The sequence below is a fragment of the Haliaeetus leucocephalus genome, unplaced genomic scaffold (genome assembly GCF_000737465.1).
Source record: "Haliaeetus leucocephalus isolate CR32 unplaced genomic scaffold, Haliaeetus_leucocephalus-4.0 Scaffold236, whole genome shotgun sequence".
In the NCBI taxonomy this organism is placed as follows: Eukaryota; Metazoa; Chordata; class Aves; order Accipitriformes; family Accipitridae; genus Haliaeetus; species Haliaeetus leucocephalus.
The window spans coordinates 33,677-54,635 of record NW_010972672.1 but is presented as its reverse complement, the minus strand read 5'-3'; the positions used below and the strand labels follow the sequence as shown (position 1 = coordinate 54,635).

The 20,959-nt window shown below is 50.8% G+C and overlaps 2 protein-coding genes across 2 annotated transcripts; both read left to right on the top strand.

Annotated features, from left to right (window-relative positions):
• Window positions 1–4,352: 4,352 nt before the first annotated feature.
• On the top strand, window positions 4,353–10,758 carry ZFP91 (ZFP91 zinc finger protein). Its single transcript, XM_010568019.1, has 9 exons — window positions 4,353–4,399; window positions 4,650–4,686; window positions 5,182–5,268; window positions 5,624–5,746; window positions 8,068–8,118; window positions 8,636–8,714; window positions 9,065–9,179; window positions 9,701–9,800; window positions 10,181–10,758. Exons 3-9 carry the CDS (start codon window positions 5,195–5,197, stop codon window positions 10,689–10,691), a joined length of 1,053 nt encoding a protein of 350 aa, XP_010566321.1. The 5' UTR covers window positions 4,353–4,399; window positions 4,650–4,686; window positions 5,182–5,194; the 3' UTR covers window positions 10,692–10,758.
• Window positions 10,759–14,933: 4,175 nt separating this feature from the next.
• Window positions 14,934–15,858, top strand: CNTF (ciliary neurotrophic factor). The gene is made up of 2 exons (XM_010568055.1): window positions 14,934–15,047; window positions 15,385–15,858. Exons 1-2 carry the CDS (start codon window positions 14,934–14,936, stop codon window positions 15,856–15,858), a joined length of 588 nt encoding a protein of 195 aa, XP_010566357.1.
• The last annotated feature ends 5,101 nt before the right edge of the window (window positions 15,859–20,959 follow it).

Below are 20,959 nucleotides of genomic sequence, written 5' to 3'. Positions count from 1 at the left end.
GGTTTGGTTTGGGGTTGGGTTTTTTTTGGTGGTGGTTGTTTTTTTTCTTTTGTTCTTGTTTTGCTTTTTGAGAGGCAGGCTGGATTCATCAGAAAACTGTTTTTGTGAAGGAGAAAGGAAATTTAGGTCTGGGAAAGAGACATAAAATTTATTAGAAATCTAGTACTTTTGCAATTTTAGACTTCAGGCAAAGCCTTGGTGAGTGCTGATTCCAGCTGCTACTGCAGCTGAATACTCTGCAGATACAAGTTTCCTGGTGCAGCTCTGACCCTTACGCATGGACCTGTGTCCCCTGTTGGGAGGGTCTAGAATTACAAGGATTTTCAACTAATAGCTTGTTCTGGTTTCAGCTGGGATAGAGTTAATTTTCTTTCTAGTAGCTGGTATAGTGCTATGTTTTGGGTTCTGTATGAGAAGAATGTTGATAACACACTGATGTTTTCAGTTGTTGCTAAGTAATATTTAGTCTAAAGTCAAGGATTTTTCAGCTTCTTATGCCCAGCCAGCAGGAAGGCTGGAGGGGCACAAGAAGTTGGGAGGGGACACAGGCAGGGCAGCTGACCAAAACTGGTCAATGGGGTATTCCATACCATGTGATGCCATGCCCAGTATATAAACTGGGGTGAGCTGGCCTAGGGAGGATTGCTGCTCGGGAACTAACTGGGCATCTGTCAGTGAGTGGTGAGCAATTGCATTGTGCATCACTTGTATATTCCAATCCTTTTATTATTACTATTGTAATTTTATTAGTGTTATTATTATTAGTTTCTTCTTTTCTGTTCTATTAAACCGTTCTTACCTCAACTCACGAGTTTTACTTTTTTTTTCTGATTCTCTCCCCCATCCCACTAGGTGGGGGGGAAGTGAGTGAGCAGCTGTTTGGTACTTAGTTGCTGGCTGGGGTTAAACCACGACATAGCTCTATATTGCTTTACGAGTTCTGCTGCAAAGTAAATACTTTATTTCACCTACCTATGGGGTTTTTTGGAGATACGTAGGTATTCACAGCATGTAAAAATGCAGTGAATATGTTAGACAAGCTTGCTGAAATAAAAGGAAGGAGTAAAAAGGAGAAATCATGGGGAAAGACTTATTAAACACCTTCACTTGAGAGAAATGAAGCAAAATTGCTAGGTGAGTGGTGTACTTTGTAGAAATGTATTCTGAGGGAGGTCTGTTTCAAATCCATAAGTCTAATCTTTAAAATACTAGCTTGCGGTAAGAAATCAGCTGAATGACTCATCTTCCAAAGGAATAAACCTCTTCAAGAGCAGCTGTGTGCTAATGCTGGTAACATGGTAGCATTTGAGGGGAAAATTCCTAGAGAATGGTTTCAAGTGTCTTTGGATTCAATTTAGCACTCAAAAAAACTGAAGATGTTCACAATTAGGATTAAGAACGTAAAGCAGTCATAGTTCAACCTAAGATCTGCTAAACCCGGAGGCCAAAAAGAAGGTGTAGTTCATGCTCTGTTATGAAGTGGGCTTTATACATGCAAGATGTTAGACTTGGTTGCTGTTTTACAACAAAACTGTGATGCCTCACATCCTGTATTCCAGTCAGATTTTTTCAGTCAAATGTTGATTATTCCCACCCTGTTAATCAAGGATTGGGGAATGAGTCACACAAAGCAAACTACGTGCTAGAAGTAAAAGGATCATTTGGTTCAAAAGGCTTGATGCAAAATTAGAGATTTCAGGTTGGGAGGGACCTCAGGATATCTCTGGTCTCACCTGCTGCTTAGCACAGGTACAATACAGTGTTCACATCATGTTGATCAGGGCCTTTTTCCAGTCAGGTCTGGACAAGCTCAGGAATTGGGTTCATGGGGTTCAACAAGGCCAAGTGCGAGGTGCTGCACCTGGGTTGGGACAACTCCTGGTGTCAATATAGGCTTGGGGACGTGAAGGGGTTGAGAGCAGCCCTGCCGAGAAGGACTTGGGGGTACTGGTGGATGAAAAGCTGGATGTGAGCTGCCAATGTGTGCTTGCAGCCCAGAGAGCCAACTGTATCCTGGCCCGCACCAAAAGAAGCGTGGCCAACAGGTTGAGGGAAGTAATTCTGCCCCTCTGCTCTGGTGAGACCCCACCTGCAGTACTGCGTCCAGCTCTGGGGTCCTCAGCACATGGACCTGCTGGAGCAGGTCCAGAGGAGGGACACAGAAATGGTCAGAGGGCTGGAACACCTCTCCTGTGAGGAAAGGCTGAGAGAGTTGGGGTTGTTCAGCCTGGAGAAGAGAAGGCTCCAGGAAGACCTTATTGCAGCCTTTCAGTACTTAAAGGGGGCTCGGAAGGAAGATGGGGACAGACTTTTTAGTAGGGCCTGTAGCGATAGGACAAGGGGTAATGGTTTTAAACTAAAAGAGAGTAGATTCAAACTAGATATAAGGAAGAAATTTAAATTTATTACAATGAGGGTGGTGAAACTCTGGAATGGGTTGCCCAGAGAGACTATAGATGCCCTGTCCCTGGAAATGTTCAAGGTCAGGTTGGACGGGGCTCTGAGCAACCTGATCTAGTTGAAGGTGTCCCTGCTCGTTGCAAGGGGATTGGACTAGATGACCCTTTAAAGTCCCTTCCAACCCAGACCGTTCTATGTTTCTGTGGAGGCTACGCAGCCTTGCTGGGCCCCTCTTCCAGTGCTTGACTGTCCTCTTGGGGGAGAAAAATGCTTTTCCTGTATCCAGTCAGATCTCTCTGTTTCAGCTGATGACCACTGCCCCTCATCTGCCTGCTGTGCACCTTAGCAGGGAGGTTTGGGCTGCTTGATAACCTGCCTGTACATTGTAAGGCTGCTGTTGTGTCCCCGCAGGGTTTTCTGTTCTCTGGGCTGAACAAGCACATTTCTCTCAGCTGCTTCTTACAGGTTGTGTGTTTCAGCCCCCAACCATCTTGGTGATCCCCTCTGGACTTGCTCAAACATGTTGACAGCCTTTTTGTGGTGGGAGTCCAAAACTGGAGGGGGAATCCAAATGTGGTCTAGCGAGTGCTGAGTAAAGGCGATTAACAGTGTCCCTCTGTTTCCTGACTGTGCCCCTGTGAATGGCACCCAGGATGCTGTGGACCTCCCTTGCTGCCAGGGCACGCTCCTGGCTCTTGATGTGCAGTTTGCTCTTCACTGGGGCTCCTGGCATAGCAGAGCTGCTCCCCAGCCAGTCCTTAGAGGACTGTCCACTGACTTTGCCAGCAGATGCTTGATAAACTCCCAGGCATCTCAGTGATACTGCTGGCTGGTGCTTAGGCAGCAGAAACCCACCTGAAACTAGACAGCAGTGTAAATGTATTTGGGTGAAAAGGAGTGGGTCAGAGCTTAGCCTAGAACACAGGCCCTGTGAAGTGCTGCAGGTGGCTTTGTGTACTAAAGCAGTGGCAAACCTGGAGTACTGAGCATAGCCAGCTACTTGGAATTAATTTCTTCAGCACATAATTTGTGAAATTTCAGAAATCATTTGAGTTCATTAAGGCCCAGTGTCACAGTAAGCACCAAAAAGTGAGATCAAGTGAACTGCACTTGGGAATTTTAGTTTTTAAGGGATGAACTTGCTCACATAAACATTTAAGCCAGTTCTGTTATCTTGCCAAAACATACCTGGAGATCAGCCATCAGCCAAAAAGAAACCACCTGTAGAAGCTATAAATGAGTGCAAAGACCTCAGGCTAACAGTGCTTGTGATGTTTTTTGCTCTAGTGTAAGACCAGAAACATCCAGCTCAGATTCCTCAGGGTTATTACCAGGTGTACAATTCTGATTAAATATGTGTTTGGGGGATTCTCCAAACATGACTTTTAATATGGTCCAATTTTCAAGCTAGTCTTTCATAAAGCAGTTGCTGAGGTTTATGAGTGTCTATCTTGCAGTGCTTAGGGGAGATCAGAGCCAGCAAATAATCACAAGCCTGTATCAGAGGGAAATGTAAGCTGTTTTTAAATATTTGTGTCTTTACTTAGAGGCAGTGGGAAATGTGATGAGAGTTTTAAATGAAGGCTTGCTGAAGTAAGGCCCTGGGGTGTGTCCTGCCTGGCTTGGCAGAGCTACACTCCAAATCTGTGAGAGGTAGTGGTTTCCCTGTCAGAGTAGACAGGAGCATTTATGCTATTCAACATCGTGCAACAGAGGAGTGTGAATTTAGTGATGGGACTTATGCATTTTATTATTATTAAGGAGATTGCAATGGGTGTTTCAGATCCCAAAGAAGAGAAGGAAGAGGAGGAAGTGTCCAGTGTCCTCAGCCATGGCTCTCCTGTCAGCACAGCCAGGCCTAGCAGAAGCTGGCGCAGCAGCAGGTCAGCCACTGCGGCCCGCCAGCGTGACACTGAGAATTCGCGTGCCTCCAGATCCAAGACTGGTTCCCTGCAGCTCGTCTGCAAGTCAGAGCCAAACACAGACCAGCTTGAATATGGTACGTGGGAAGCCCTGGCATGAAAGTGCCTGGAGATAGTCAGGTCTTGGGAACCTCTGAAGGGAGCTGGATGTGGGCGTAACTTTGTGAGCTGTATGCAGACTGGCTGGTACAGGCGTGGTGCTTCTTGGTCATGAGTACCTTCTGCCACCAGCACTCCTGGCACTGAATGTCGACGGAAGTATCTTGAGACAGATGAGCTCACTGCAGCGAACACAGATTGAAACCTAATGGTGACTTTTCCTTTCAGAGGTCACAGAAGAGCATCAGTCTCCAGCTGGAATCAGGTAGGAAACTCTGTATTTTGTGGTATTTCTTCCTATATAGTGTCTCAAGAAGGGAAAATAAGAGTCTGGGTTTTTTCAAAAGAAGTGCTTCTGTGAAAGGATCTATGGGACGGATAGTAGCTCTGTTTTCATTCAGTCCTGGACCTTTGCGTTTTCAGTCTGGATTGCAGATGGACTGCAGGTGTCAGGAGATATTGTGGAGAAATGGACAGTAAGATTTGATCTGGGCATTTCACCTGGTAGCTTTATTCCTTCAGGAGCAGATGCTGTGGTTAGGCGGGTTCACAAGAGGAAACTGCTCTGCCTAGCCTATCTGTTTTGGCTGTCATCATGCTCCTTAGTCAGTGCAAGCTGTTAGCTTTCCCCAGTCATGCTGGATGAGAAAGTGCTGTGTAATGGTGTCTTTCCCATCCTAGGGGATGATGCATGAATATTCTTGCAGTAGTGCTTGAACTGTTGCTGCTGAAGTCCTCTGTTCTCCTTTTCTCCCAGCAGTGATGATGAGGAGATGCTCATCAGTGAGGAAGAAGTTCCCTTCAAAGATGATCCAAGAGATGAAACCTACAAGCCCCATCTAGAGAAGTATATTGGATTACTTACTGTGGTTTCAGACCCCCCAAAATTGTGACATCTTAGTTGAATGAGCTTAATATGACCCAAAGAACCTGTGCTAGTTGCTAAGGTGGAATGACTCCCATTGGACACAGTGTTTTCTAAATATTGCCTACAGCTATTGGGACTGTTCTTCTCTGACAGACTAAAGCCTTTAGAGCCCTCCTGGCTGCCAGGTTCTTCCTTAATCTTTGTTCATACTTCTGCTTAGAAGTGGAACTTGATAAATAGACCTGAACTTCAATCCAGTTTTTGCTTAAACCTTTGTAAAAAGCAGACAATGGGAAGAGTATCGGAGTAATATGTTGTATTTTTATCTTTGTAGGGAAGCACCAAAGCAAAGGAGAAAAGCTAGCAAGGGGAAGGAGGAAAAAGAGAAACAGAAAGAGATTAAAGTAGAAGTGAAAGAAGAGAGTGAATTTCAGGAAGATGAAGAACCACCGAGGAAGTAAGTAAAACTCTGCAGTTATACGTAGCAGTGTGTGTTGTATATTTTGCATTCTTGCTAGTGTACAACAGTGTTTTGTTATTGTTGGCTTCCCCCCTCCTCCTCTGGGCCTGAAAGATAATAGGGCAGAACCTTTTGTTCTGATAGAAGTCCTGCTTCCTAGTATCTTGTGCACATTCAGCAAGCAGAAATAAAAGAGTTGGTATTTTCATTTAAAGTTGAGGGGTTTTTCTCCATGCTGTGGTTTAGTCAGCCTACCTGGATATGGTCATACAGCATGAAATACTTCAGAGTATTCTTGAAATTGGTTTCTGTTGTGATGTCTGAAGTAGATTAGACTGTATTGGAAAGATAGTCTGAGAAGGCAACATTTCTTCTGTTGTGTGCCTAGAGGCAGACACGGTAGTACTTTTTATGTGTTGTGTGGTAAGTGACGACTTTGTACATTTGGGACTAACATAGGAAAGCTCAGGAAAAACAGCTGTGTTCTCCCTCGTTTTGGAGAAATAAAAAACCAAACTTTTGCTACCTAGTCAGCCACTAACGCTTTGAGTGGAGACTCGAAACCTTTGTGTATGCTGTCACTGGAACTCAACACTGAAGCTTTCCTTCTGGCAACTGAGGTAGATTGAATTTATGTGCCTGTGTCAAAGCCATTCTTTGGGATAATGTGAGGTAAAAAAAAAAAAGCAGGTTTTGCACTTTAGCTCCTCTTTGAGCAATTAGAACAAATGGGGCTCCCTCTGCTGGTCTGCAGCGTGGGGCTCTGCACACCTTTGTTTTAATTTCTCTTGCTGTTTCTAAGCTGCTGCAGAGCTCATTTATACTGGAGAGGAGTAAGGATGCTGATGTTTTGAGAACTTCTGGTTTTTTTCTGCTCGAGGTAGCATTCTGAGGCTTGTGGTTGTGTTATTTAGATCAGACCCTACTTTTGTGCATAATAAAACCTGTGCCTTTTCTGAAGGCTTGGCTTGAATGCTGAGTGCCTGTTAAGCATGTTAACTGGTGTGGTCTTGTTAACAATAAAGGTGTCTCAGTACAGTCTAGAAAAGACTTCCATCAATCTACTGTGAGTATCTCTCTGCAGTAATATGATCAAGCAGGCACGATGTTCTGGGCAGAGCTATTGCTTGGAAGGGTGCATTTTACATGTAAGCATAGGTCTGCTCTGATGGAGCATAGATTTTTGTCTTGACAAGTGTATAATCTGCTATAGTTAATTCAGGGGACTGTAAAATAGCTGCTAGATCATTAATCCTGTTCTTTCTAGTCGTGCAGATTGATGTTTTTCACGTAGTATGAAACATTACCCAACAGAGTAGAGGAAATAGGGTGCACCATCAATTCTGGACTGTGTTGGCAAAATTACATGTTTATAAAAAATGCATTAGGAAATGGGAGGGGTTGTGAGAGCAAACCACATGAAGCATTTATTTCTCAAGAATGTTGCCTCCCTCTCAATCTGCTTCCAACTTGTACTTGATTGATTTTTCTAGAGCTTGCAGTTAATGACGCAATAGCTTGCTAACTGTCTGCAGCAGAAACTTCCAAGAGCAGAATCTTGTGTGCTGACGTGCGGCCTGGAAAGGGATGAATTTAATTATAAGGTCGTGAGTTGTTTGGACAGTTACAGGTTTAAAAGCAAAAATATGAAGCATGCGATTGCCTGGTTGAGGGCTTTCTGAAATAGCCCTTCCTCACTCCATTATGGCAGAAGAGTTGGTAATTTCTAACCGCAGCCTGCTGGGCTGTGGCTATCTGATACCTGTTTACTGGTATCTGCATAGCTGTGAATGGTGGGCTGAGACACATTTGAGCCAGGCAGGCTTAAAAATGTGTTGTATGCTAGACCTAGCAGGTAGTCATGCAGCTGCAGCCTGACTATGTTGGCAGAGGCAGGGTGATTTGAGGCCTACCACATGCCACCAAATGTCATGCAGAAAAAAGTGTCAGCCAGGTATCAGAAACAGGGGGACCACAGCTCCACAGGGAGCAGTCTTCTGTGTGATGTGGCAGTTCTGCAAAATGCAGGGACAATTTGCATGGAGGCCTGGCTACTTAACTTCTTTAGGGAACCTGCCCATCTATTACAAGAGTGTTTCCTTATAAACTCTTCAGGTGTTTTGACGCAGAGCAGGTGGCTGACTTGCCAGAGCAGCTGACTTATCGGGTGCAGTGTTACTTTTCAGCTTAAAAGTGTGGAAGAGTTCTGTAGTATTTCTTACAGCATGCTCCTGCTTTGTAGCATACACTTCAAAAACTCTGCCCACTACCAATGTAAAGAAGCTTCTTTCAATTCTGTTTCTGTAACCCTGTCACAGGAGGGGAAGGAGGAGAAAGGATGACAAGAGCCCAAGGCTGCCCAAGAGAAGGTAAGTGATCCCCCCTACTTAGTTCCGTTCTGAAGACTTGCTTCCCTTGTGTCCTACACAGAGATGTTGATTGTCTCAAAGTCGTCTCTATTGCACAGTATAGAAATCTGCCTTAAAGGGGGGGGGGGGTGGGGGGGGAAGGAAATAGCAGCATGCCTTGTCTTCCCTCCTTTCCTTCCCCTTTCTTCCTGTAGATACGGGTTTGATTTCTTCCAACTGAACCAGCCCCCTCCCCACTTCTGAGTTGATCCCTAGCCTGGCATTGCCCAGTGATAAGGTTCTGGGAACTCTGTGTCTCCTGGGGTTTTCTCAGCTCTGGGGAGAGCCCTTAAGTAGTGCTAGGAGTGGAGGGAACTCTTGGACAGAGTCTCTATCAGCATAGCCCAAACAGGAATATTGGAGTAGTAATCCTTTGCTCTCACATCACTGAGCTGCACTCGCACTCATTCATCTTGCTGCTGCCCTGGCTTCAGATGCATCAGCTAACCATTCTGCCATTTACTTACTGACTTCTTAGGAAGAAGCCTCCAATACAGTATGTCCGCTGCGAGATGGAAGGCTGTGGCACAGTCTTGGCTCACCCGCGTTACCTGCAGGTTGGTTGAGATTTTTCACTTCCTGAATGGCATGTGTGAGGGCAGGGAAAAGCCATTTAGAACAGGCAGCTAGTCCTCCACTGGCATGGAAGCACTCCTTCCTAATGTTGTCTTTTTGATAGACTTAATCTATTGTGGCCACGTGGGTCTCTGTATCTGTCCTGTTCCTAGATGTCCACATTTGTTTGGCTTTCTTCTCTCGATGGAGATGAAAGTCTTTGTGTTCGTGGTATCTTGTCACAGATTGCAGTCTGGTGGCCTGCTGAGGGGCCATCTGAGATTGATGTGTCTCAGCTATTCTCTCAGCCATGTAAAGAAAGAGTCTACAACCTTTCACTCTTCCTTTATAGCATCACATAAAGTACCAGCACTTGCTGAAGAAAAAATATGTGTGTCCTCATCCCTCCTGTGGTCGGCTCTTCCGACTTCAGAAGCAGCTCCTGCGGCATGCCAAACACCACACAGGTACAGACAGGGAGGTGGGAAATAGATACAAACTCCTCCTCAGGTCAGTGAACAGAAAGGGGAAAAAAAAAAAAGGAAAAGCCTCTAGGACTTTTGGGGAGAGTAAAGCCAAGGCAGGTGGCATAGATTTGCAGCAGCAGCAGGGTATTGTTTCCTTCTGGATTACCATCTTTTAAGGAAATGAAAGAAATAGGCTATGGAGTTTTTAATTCACCCCCTGGCAAGTGTCACTCAAGGGTTCTGTAGAGGGATAAACCCAGCAAAGTTTTATCCTAATTTGCCAGTCCTTCAGTATTGGTCAGAATGGATAATTAGCTCTTAGGAGAGTCTTAATCATGCCTTAACTCTCCAGATCAGCTGCTGTGGTGTATTGTGGGACACCTCCTCCTTTGGTATGCCTGCTGGCCTCCCAGCACTTCTAGTTCTACTGCTTCTTGGGTAGCTTTACCTGCAACATGTGAGAGCTGGGATAGGGAGCAGGTCTGCCAGAGAGTAATGCTCCAACTGGTGTTGCTTTTTAGATCAAAGGGATTACATCTGTGAGTACTGTGCCCGGGCGTTTAAGAGTTCTCATAACTTGGCTGTGCACCGAATGATCCATACAGGCGAGAAGCCCTTGCAGTGAGTACCTCTGCCTGTCTTGTTCTCCTGCTTTGAGGGACCCTTGGATACACCCATTCTTGGACTGCACCAAGAGCAGGGGCAGCTCTGAAGTCAGGGCTGGAACCTGTTCCTGGTGTCCCAGCTCTCTTTAAACACACACCTGTAGGAGTGTTTGAGCTGCCACCTGTCTTGCCTGTCTCACTGCTTTGAGGCAGCGTCTCAGTAAAGATCTGAGGAACATAAACCCTCTGCAAATAAAACTGGAAGAGCTGGAGCTATGGTGACATCCCATTTTAGTGAGCCCCTGCTGTTTTCCTGGGCTGCCTCTTTGGTACTGCTGTCCCCACAAGTGTGTGGGGATGTCCCTTGGTTGTGACCTTCTTCTCCTCCCCTCCCAGGTGTGAGATCTGTGGATTCACTTGCCGGCAGAAGGCTTCCCTCAACTGGCACATGAAGAAGCATGATGCAGACTCCTTCTACCAGTTCTCCTGCAACATTTGCGGCAAGAAATTTGAGAAGAAGGACAGCGTCGTGGCCCACAAAGCCAAGAGCCACCCTGAAGTGCTTATTGCTGAAGCACTGGCTGCCAATGCGGGTGCCCTCATCACCAGCACCGACATCCTGGGCACTAATCCCGAGGCCATTGCGCCGCCCACCGATGGCCAGGGCCTCCCCCTTCTTCCCGACCCGCTGGGAAGCACTGCCCCAGCAGATTGCCTGCTGCTGAACCCTGACGGAATGCCGAAGACCTACTGTGGTGGAGCAGAGCGCGTGAGCCTGGTGGCTGATGGCAAGCTCTTTGTGGGGAGTGGCAGCAGTACAAACCCGGAGGGGCTGGTCATGAACACAGAGATCCTGGGAGCCACTACGGAGGTGCTCATCGAAGATTCAGACTCCGCTGGACCCTAGTGGGCGGGGAGCACTTGGGTGCTGGGACAGTTTGGGCTCTGTATTTAAGAGGAGGAGGAAAAAAAAAGAGCTTACTGAAAGAGAGAAAAGTTAAACAAAACTTACAATACTAGTAAATAACCGAAGGGTCTGCTCCCCTCCAGCGTGGATCACAGCACATCCTCTTTCTCCCAACCACTTCTCTCTCTCCCACTGCTCCTTTGTAGAAAGGGGCACATGGTGCCATTACCAGAGCAAGTTGGATTGAGCGATGGATTTCCCCAAGGGAGGGGGGACTGCTGAAACCCTTCGCTCTACCCCAAAGCAGATGCCTTTCTGGCTCCTTGATGTGGCCCCGCTTGCAAAACTAGAAAGCATTTGATGTGCTCTGGACAAGTTTCTTAGGACTCCCTCTCGCCCCTGGTCCCAACTTCTATGCATCGCTGCACTCTGGTCCTTGCAGTCTCATTCTTCCTCACGGGGCTGGGAGTTTGGCTTGGCACTTTAGGCCCCCTCAGCAGGGTGAGCTGTGAAACAGTGCATATCCCTCTCCCCACGGTGCTCCTCTGCTCCAGCTCTGACAGGAAGTTGAGGGAACGCCCTGGCTCATAGATCATGTTTGCTTGGAGAGGCCCGGGGGCTACGGGAGCCCTGCGTGGGAGAGGCAAGGAGGAGCATCCCAGTTTGACGACAGTAATTTGCACTTTGAACATGCTTCGTTTTTGTGTTGTGGTAACAAGATTCCTTATTTATTGATTAAAAAAGGGTCGGTATTTTTTAGTTATGTTCTTAGGGGGTTGGGGTGGAAGGGGTTCAGGCTATTTCCCAGTAGACCTCTTCACACTAACGAGCTGCAAGGGAGCACATCGTGCTATTGTAACAGCAGATGGGAGAGCTGAGGTGAAGGCAGCGTTCTGGAGTCAGATGTCTTTTGCAGCTTTTCCAGAGTAGAGGGAGAGCCCCTGGAGAAGAGCCTGTTTGCAGTGGGAGTGTCTGCAGCAGCGTTTTAGCAGGAGGATGAGGTGAGTGATGGAGCAGCTGGCTGTTGTCTCCCTCCCTCCAAGGTTGGGGTGAGCTCCTTGCATTAAATACTCTTTTTGCCTCCCCCTTGCTCCCTAGCCTTTCAGGGAAGAACATCATTAGCCAGAAATTTGTTCTCGTGACGTAGGACAGTTGTGAGCTGCTTGCTGCTGGGGGATGTTGTGCTCCTCATCCAATTCTGCCTCTCCTTTCCAGGTCTAGAAAAAAATGCAGAAGTAGGGACTGGATATGGTTGTCTTGGGCTTGTTTATTCAAGGCAATAGACTGATGTGGGACTAAGGGGGTGTCAGCTTTTCTCCCTGCCCCCATTTTGGGGGGAGGGTGTTGTGCAGCTGTGTTTTCAAAGCTTCTCTCTTCTGTGCAAACACCCCTGCTTTCCATGAAATGTGGCGGTTCAAGTGTTGCCTGCCGGTGTAGTTAGGACAGCTCTGAGCCCTTGGAAAAGTTGACACAGGATATGATGTGTCTGCTACAGAAACTTGGATCTTTTTGCTCTTATCTGAAACTGTGTGGAGGTTCAGTGGCCTTGAATTCTTAGTGGTTTTGGAAGAGGTAAAGAATAACCTGGACTTTTTGTTTGGTTGGTTGTTTTTTCAGTTGGGTTTATGTGGCTGGGAGCAGAGCTAAAGTATCTTGTCCGAGCACAAGATCAGGGTCTGTAGCACACAGCAGCTAGGCAAAATCGGGCTACTTGGGTTCTGGAGAATGGCAATAAAACATGGAATTTAATTGGAAACTTTTTACAGGAAACTGACTCTGAACACCCACTGTGTCCCTCGTGCAGCCTGGAAATCCAGCTGTGGCCAAAGCCTGACAGCTTTTATTGGGCCACTTGTCCTGATTTGCCCCCTCCCTTCCACCCCTTACAGTGATATCTTTGTCAGAGCAAGTTGAAACACTTCTGGTGTTGGGACGGTTTGTGGCTGAACAGTTTGCAACCCTGGTGTCTTATGCCCTGGGTGTGGGCATCTCATGTTCTTGCAGCAGCATGGCTCCCATGCCTGCAGGAGATGCGTCAGGCCACGAGCCTTTCCTGGAGATAAGGATGAGAGCCCAGCATACCTGAATGCGGGTCTCGCGGAACAGTGCATGTCAGGTCCATGGTGGTACGGCATTAAACTAAACCAGTTTCTTCAGTTGGGATGATCCAATTTCTTGCTTGGATCAAACTATTGTGATTTCCAGCAGGAAGCTTTCGGGTGGCCAGCTGGTCCCCTTCCCTTGCAAACTAAAGAGAAGCAGCACAATGAGATGTGTTCAAACCCAACTCCGATGGCTTCACCCCCCAGCACTGTGGGTCTTCTGTCTGGGGAGACTTGGGGCTGGCTGAGCCATGTTGTTTGGTGGCATGTCTCCTGGCCTGGATCCTGGCCACGGGTAGCTGATGTGTCATGTGGTGCAGGTCAGCCATGTCATCCCCACGCTTGCTGCAGACCATCCTGCTGGTGCTGCTTTTTGTGCCCTGCCCTGTGCCCCGTGGGAGGTGCAGAGCAGGCAGAGCCTTGCACAGAACACTAAACGGAGAGCTCGGGGTTTTGTTTTCTGAGGGATGGTACTAAAATGCTTTTGGGTCAAGGGCTTGCTCACCTCTGGTGATGCAATGCTTGGCACCTGGCTGGGAGGCAAGGGAGGCTGCCTGGTCCTGTGTCTCCCCCAACTGCCCCAAGTGGGGCAAAGAGTTAGCCATCGGCCTCGTTTCTGGGACGCAGAATCAAGCAGCTCATTTGCTTCCTGACCTGGACACCTCTGATCCCTGCCACTCCCTGCCTTGTCCTTCCATGCACACCTCTTGTAGCTCTCCTTTTTCTTTTTCTGGTCTCGGCCAGTTGCCTGTCTGTTCTCTAACCACAGCCTGCTAACCCTGATGCAGGAGAGACTGGTGTAGCACCTCCCTTCCCACTCCCCTTTGAAACCTGAAAACTGACACAGCCCTTCTGCAGCTCCTCCTCACCTCTATGTCTCTCCTTCACTCGCATGCAGTTTGCTTCAATAAATTATTGTAGTAGTTTGCAATAAACTTTTTTGTATTTTTTTTCCCCTGTATTTATTTTTTTTTTTTTTTTTTTTTTGTCCTCCTGGGGAGGGAACGGAGGGGACACGGGGCCCTTTGCCTGCTCTCAACGCCCCAGAGAGCTTGTGGGTGCTGTGCCTGGTGTGGGCAGTGGCATGGAGGCAGGGGCCCTGGGGTGCACAGGGTTTGGGCCGGGGGCTGTGCCAGCTGGAGCTGGGGGGCTCCCGCAGCTCAGCAGTGCTTTCTGCAGTAGCCACCAGGTGGCAACGACACTGTTGGGTTGGCCGCTGGCCCTGGGAGGTTGGGCTGGGGGGCTGGGGCAGTTTCCCAGCTAAGCTGGGGCAAGGCTCAGTGTACTGTGATACTGAAGGGAAACTGCTTTTCAACTCCTGTTTCTTCTCTTAATCTGGGTAATACATAACCAAAATAAACGTACTGAGGAAAAACCAAACCAACCAAAAGGGCTGTTTTTGTCTTGGTGCATGCAGCTCACCTGTGGTGGGTGGCCAGTGTTGCCCTGGGGTGGCTGGGACCTCCTCCCCTGTCTGCAGCCCCCCTTTGGGGCAGGACTCCTGGGAAAGGGGAGTTAGGCCTGGGGCACCCAGTCCCATGCAGTCATGGGGGGAATAAGAGGGCTGGAGGCAGCCAGGACAGGCCCCTGCAGCCTTCTGTCGGCATTTGGGTTGCAGCCCAGCCTGCAGCCAGTGCTGGATCTCCAGCCTGGGGGCTCCCCTCAATCCCTTGCTGGCAAACCTGCAGCGCTCTGCCCTGCTCAGGCCCCAGCGTGCTGCCCAGGCTGAGGTGTTGAGCAATGTCTGGGCTTTGCTTGCCTCTTCCCGGCAGTGGTTTCCCACACTCTGGCATGAGCCAGGGGGATTAGCATGCTGCTAATCTCACTGTGTGGCTGGGAGGGAGGAATGGGTCAGAGCTGGGGCTGGGTGCCTGTTGCTGCCAGGCAAGACCATTCTGGGCAAGGCGCTTGGATAGTGATGCACAGGGGAATTAGAGAAATAATCTGTTGCTGTTGATCCCAGAGGCGGGAATTTGCAGCGTCGTGCCAGGCCCCAGGCGTGGAAGAGGGGGAGAGCCAGGCCAGCGGACGTGTGAGCAGAGCTCCCGGCTGGAATGCACCAGCTCAGCAAGGGATTGTCCTCACTGGGCCAGGCAGGCGCTGTGCCGTGAGCCTGGTGCCTGTGACAGCTGCCCAGGCCATGGCGGCAGCAGACAGCTCCTCAGTCGCCCTCCGGCGCCGCGACCTGTGCAGCCGAGGCATCCGCCTGGCTGGGAAGATGCGCTCGGATGTCATCAACCTCCTGGACACCTACGTAAGTTTGCCCTGCTCCTTACGGCTGCCTGTGGGGCTGGGAGCACCGATGGGGTGGCCACCACTACTGGGTGGGGTCCAGGGGGCTCCTGGCAGCTGTGCTGGGGCACAAGGGATCTGGCCCATGGTAGAGATGGGAGATGAAATGCTGCCGGTATCTGGGCCTTGGTGTGCTGCTGGCTAATGCTTGGGCAAACCTCAAGCACCTGGCCTTGCACTGCCCCGAACGCCTCTTGGCCAGCGCTGAAGCTGAATCGGGGCCCCCTGGAGGCCATGCTGGTGGGGGTTCCCCTGTTTCTGCTGCCACTGCTGATCCCCAGCTGCTGTCACCATTGCAGGTGGAGCAGCAGGGCTTGGATGCCTCAGCCAGCATGGCGGTGGTGGAGGGGGTGCCGATGGCAGCAGTGGAGCACTGGGACGAGCAGACGGGGACCCAGCGGCTGCTGGAGAACCTGGCGGCGTACCGGGCCTTCCGGGCCCTGCTGGCCCAGATGCTGGAGGAGCAGCGGGAGCAGCTGGGTGAGGCTGATGCTGCCCTGGGCCGGGCACTGGCAGCCGTCCTGCTCCAGGTCTCAGCCTTTGCCTACCACCTTGAGGAGCTGCTGCGGCTGGAGAGCCGTGGGCCCCCCAGTGAGGAGGGAGCTGGCCCCCCCCCCCCCTCCCACCTCGGCCTCTTCGAGAGGAAGCTGTGGGGCCTGGGGGTGCTGCGGGAGCTGGCCCAGTGGGCCGTCAGGTCTGCACGGGACTTGCGGCAGCTTACTAAGCCCAGCCTGGGCAGCAGCTTGGCCCCCAGCCCAGCTGAGAGCCCTTGAAGGCAGGCACAGGGTGGGGGGCTTGGCCCCTGCTGGGGCATAGCAGGGGGCTCCTTGCCCACCCCTGCAGAGGGCTGCTGACAGCAAAGGGGGTTGTTCATGGAGGGGGGCGGACAGGACAGACCATGTCATTAACCCCTGGGTCCCCCATGCTTTTGGTGGCACCACTCCCTGTGGGCCCCTTTCCCTGTGGGAAAACTGAGGCACGGGCCGCACTCCGCCCTGGAGGGAGCGGGGATCCCCAGGCAGGGCAAGCCTCAGGGGTGGCTCAGGCTCTGCCTGCTGAGGGGTTGGAATTATCCCCCAGGAAGCAGCTTTGCCGCTCACCCTGGGGCCCAGAGGCTGTGACCCTTAGCAAGCTGCAGTGGTGCTGGGCTTTTCTTTGAAATTAGGTTACTGCCTGGCTTGCCATGGCCAGGTGCCACCTCTGGCGGATAGAAGCTGTCTCAGGACTCTCGCGGAGGCAAGGCAGGAGCAAAGGGACAGAAAACTATGGCCTGGCAAAAGGAGTCTTGGGACCTGCCTCCCAGCTGCAAGATGCAAGGCTTTGCCGCCTTCACGTGGATGCTTTTCTCCCACCCGGCTTGCGTTTTCTGCGCATTGAATTTGTGCTCTAACTGCTTGAGGGCTTTTTCAGGACGGGGCGGGGGGGAGTGTGGGGGTGTGATCAGGATGGGATTTCTTAACCACTTGGACAAGGTAACGGAGAGGATCTTTTAACTGAAGGCTGTGATTCAGAAGACCCTCCATAAGGAGGTTTTTGCCTCCAGGGGTTATTTTGGGACTGGAAACGGCACGGAGGATTAAACAGCCCCAACCACATCGCTCACTGTGTGAAGGGGAATGCCACAAGGTTTCACAGCTCCCCGGGCTGTGGTTTTCTTGCTGAGTGGATGTGATGGCTGATGGCTGCCAAGTGAATAAAAGGGCTGAGAGATCTACCGGGATGATGTGACTTCTTGGGGGAGGTGGGACAGTGGGGGTCAACCTCACTGGAGAGCCTGGGCTATCCCGTTCTTACCCCAGGGAAGGGTCAGTCCCAGTGGCGTGGGAGGTTTGGGGGGGGATGGGACCTGCTGGGAGGCCATGGGGAAGACGAAGGAACTGGGGTTGGAGATGGAGGTGGCGGGAGGATGAGGAGGAGGTGGGGGGGTGTCGCTGAGGTTGTGCCCTGTCCTGGTGTGGCCCTGCCTTCCTCCCTGACCTGTGAGAGGGAAAGCAACACTTGGGGGCACGGGATGGGGAGGAGGCTGGGGATGTGCCCGGCTGGCCCTGCACAAAGCAGCTTTGTCCTGGTGGGTGGTGGTGGCACCGGGCACAGCGCCTGCCCCAGCACCAGCAGCATCTGCACAGGCATGTGGGGGTCTGGGTGCTACGGGAGGACAAAGGGCTGCACAGAGGCAGGGTCCCCTGCGCCCATCCTGCCCACCCACCCGGGCACATTGGGGCAAGCGGGTCCGCAGGGGCTGGAGCTGCCCCACAGGGATGAGGCGAGGGTGGCTTTGTTGTGCCAGTTTTTTTTTTTTTTTTGTGAGTGACGCCCAGGAGGAAGAATGTGCACCTTTTTCATCACCATTTACTGCCTGACCTCAGCTTTGCAGCTCAGACTGGATTATTTGCAATGTTTCTGCTTCCCTCCACTTCAGAATAACAATTTCTGGCCTTTATTTTTTTCAGGATTAGTCAAAGTGAGTCCCTTTCCCAGCAAGTACTTTTCTCTCCCAGTCTTGTCTGCTTTGTGCACTCTGAGCCATCTTGGTTTTCTCCCCTTGCGCCCTCATGCTCAGCAGTGGCCAGGTGCTCGCATCCTGGCCCATCTGCTGCCACTCACCTTCCCGAAGGTGGGTACATACATCTCAGACACCGCACGTCCGTCTCTGAACCTCACAACACAAGCAGGCAGGAACAGACCCCTTTTCTCCCACCACAGTAGCCTAGATGTGAGGTGACCTTCACATCCCTGGGGAGCCAGCCACAGCCCTGGCATGGGTCCGTGCAACTCGATCCTTCCAGATTAGCTGTTGGTGGTGCTGCAAGTTGAGCTCGGCCAGCAGCAATTGCACTTGGGAGTTGAAGCAGCAATGGGGATTGAAGGTGGACAATGATGTTGCTCCAGGGGCTTCCTTGGGCTGTGCCCAGCAGCGTGAATTGCCACTTTTGCAACCTTCCTTTTTCCTTCCTTGCTACCTTGCCAGCAGTGCTGGGTGCATCTGTGTTTGCAAAGCACCCGTGATGCTTTGAAATGGCCACTGTAACGAGAAACAATGTAAAAAACCAAACCCTAATCCAAACCTCCATGGTCTGGCTGAGCAAGAGGTTCCAGGTCTCCAGCTTTCCCTGCCAGCAAGCCCCCACCGTGCAGTAGAGAGGTGGTGACGTCTGAGCCTGCTGGGTTTTAATGCTATTTTTCAGCTGCAACCCCAAAGGGAATCACTAGTAAACTGATTTGGCAAGGACAGGGGCATCCAACAGCCAAGCTCTCTTGCTGCTAGGAGGCCCTTTGGACTTGCATTGCCGTAGGCTGAAGTTAAGTTCATGGGGGTGACTGAAGCTGTTGATTCTGGAGACAGAAATGAAGAGCTTGAGTGGAGTGATACAAGATATTTTTTTCTGAACACAATGGTCTTGCTATTTCTTTACCCAATTATTTGCTGACTGATAGTAGATAAGAGTTCTGTACGCTGCACAATGTATAAGACACCAAAGAAAAAACTGCTTTCAGATGGCCTTCCAGTGTCTGGAGAACTGCGTCGTTAATGTAGACATAGATAATAGAGGCACTAACGAGCATTCTTTAGGATAAGATGTATCAAAACATGTAGAAGATCACACCACTCGGAATCAGCCGAGAAGGGTCAGACAGTGGACAAGTGAGGAAGACTACGGAAGACCACCAGAGACCTGGAATATGCCTGCGTGAGGGACATTTGCATATGATAATGGGTTAATTAATAGGCAAAACTTTTATCAGAAATCTAATTAATATGTATATAGAACCTGTATATAAACTATGCAATTAAACTGATCAGGCACACACAATAGGAGGAGAAATCCCCTGTGTGCCCAGCACTGCAATAAAGGATACCTGCTTAATAGTCTTCTGACTACTGAGTCCTGATTTTGGCTTTTCATGGCATCAGGAGGACAGTCGTGCCCACATGGCTAATGCCGCTGAGGACCCTGAATGGCCTCCTGCAAACTAAAAACCCACCAAAAGCTGTCCGAGATTGTGCTTTGGGGAGAGAAAAAGGATTTGCAGTGCTGGTCGTAATGGGGAAGGGGGAGGTGAGCTGCGCTCCCAAGTTTTAGCGGGGAAGGAGCCACCAAAACCAACCCATGGGTGTGTTTAATTTCAAAAAAATAAATGTTTGGGCTTAACGCATGGTTGGGTTGGGCACACTTTGTGGGGTTGGAAAGGTTTTAAGCTGACCAAGGCTGCTCCCTGACCTCAGGCATGTCTGTATGGGGGTGCTGGCATCAGCGCTGGGTGCTGGGAGAGAATAAATTCACCCCTTGCCCACCATGCACCAGAGGCAGGTGGGGATCATCTGTGCCAGTCCCAGCGGCTCACCTATCCCCTTGCACCATCCCGCACCAGCATTGCAGCACTGGCTCCTGACTTTTTGATCCTGAGCCAGGGTTGGGGGGGAATGTTCACCAATGCTTTCCTTTTTAATAGCAGGAAAACCTTTTCCTCCTGCCTGAGTCAACGGAAAAGATTTCCCCGGGCTTCCCTGTCATGGCCTTGGCTGCACTCATCTGCCCCAAAGGAGCAGGTGAAAACCCAGAGGAGCAGCTCTCTGCTGCCACGCTGCCTTCCTGGGCAGGGCCAGGAGCCCTCCCTTCTTGCAGGAAAACGCACTTCGAGCATGGCCCTGTGTGTCTCCAAGGGTAAGCTGGAAGAAGGGGAGATTTGCTTGAACTTCTGCAGTTCACCTGCTCCTCTCACCATGGCACTCGCCAGCTGGCATCACTGCAGCTAGTCCCCACCTGTTTCACCCCCCCCCCCTTTTTTTTTCCTCTATTCAGATCTTGCCTAATGGTTTCTCACTGCGGACGCTCAGCAGGCTGGGCAGTGCCTGGGAAACTGATTTGTCCGGAGAGGAGCTGCAATGGCCGCCGGGAGCTTGGCAACATCCTGCAGCAGCACCAGGGGTCCCGTGTCCTGGGGATGAGTCGCCTTCCGAGCTGGCATGGACCATGGGCCAGGGGATTTGCTGGTGCTGGGAAACCCGTGCGTGTGGGACACGAATGCGATTTGTATAGTTCTCCCCAAACCACGCAATGATGGGTATTTTGTTTAATATCAAAGAAAAATCAATGTACTGTGTTTGTCGCCAACATCCTGTAGTTCAGGGCTGCCCTGGGATGCTGCTCGTGAGGCTCAGTGGAAGAACAAGCTCAGGATGAACTTTTTTTTGGGCTGCGAGGAAGGGCCAGCACCAGCTGCTCCGGTCCCAGGGAGTCACCATAAAGCAGAGGGGCCCCTGTTGCACTGCCAGCAGGAGCACATGGGTTTTGGTTGTACTGGTTTCAGTTTGCACAGCAAAGCCACTGGGCCACCAAGGCATGCATAAGTCGGAGGAGCATCCTGAAGGATTTGCAGCCTCATGCCGGTCTGAAGCTGTATGAAATCTCCCCAGAAAGCACTTCTCAGGGAAACTAAACTGTGGCAGGCAGCTGGGGGAACTGGGGTACGGGAGCTGGGGTTATAGCCCAGGTGCCCCTCGAGGCACGCGGCAATTTTGGGCTCTGAACCCGTTTTTGTGTGTCACAGGCCATGGCCAGGGGCAGCTCACCAGGCCGCTCCCCGCAGGCACTGCAGCCCGGGAAAGGGGATGGTCGAACCTCTCGGACCACGTTTCTGCGGGGTCTGGCCCTGACGCCCTGCCTTGGGTCGGGCATGCGACCCCCCCAGCACCCTGATTCCCATTGCTGGTGGGCTTGGGGCCAGGGTGGCGCACAGGGATGGGCGCACACCAGGATGTCCCTGCAGTGCCTGGGCTGCAGTCTCGGTTAGGGGCGTGGGGAGCACTGGTGGTCCTTGGGTGCAGGGTGGCGGTACAGGGACACTGGTGTCTCAGGGCTCCAGGGTACGGGG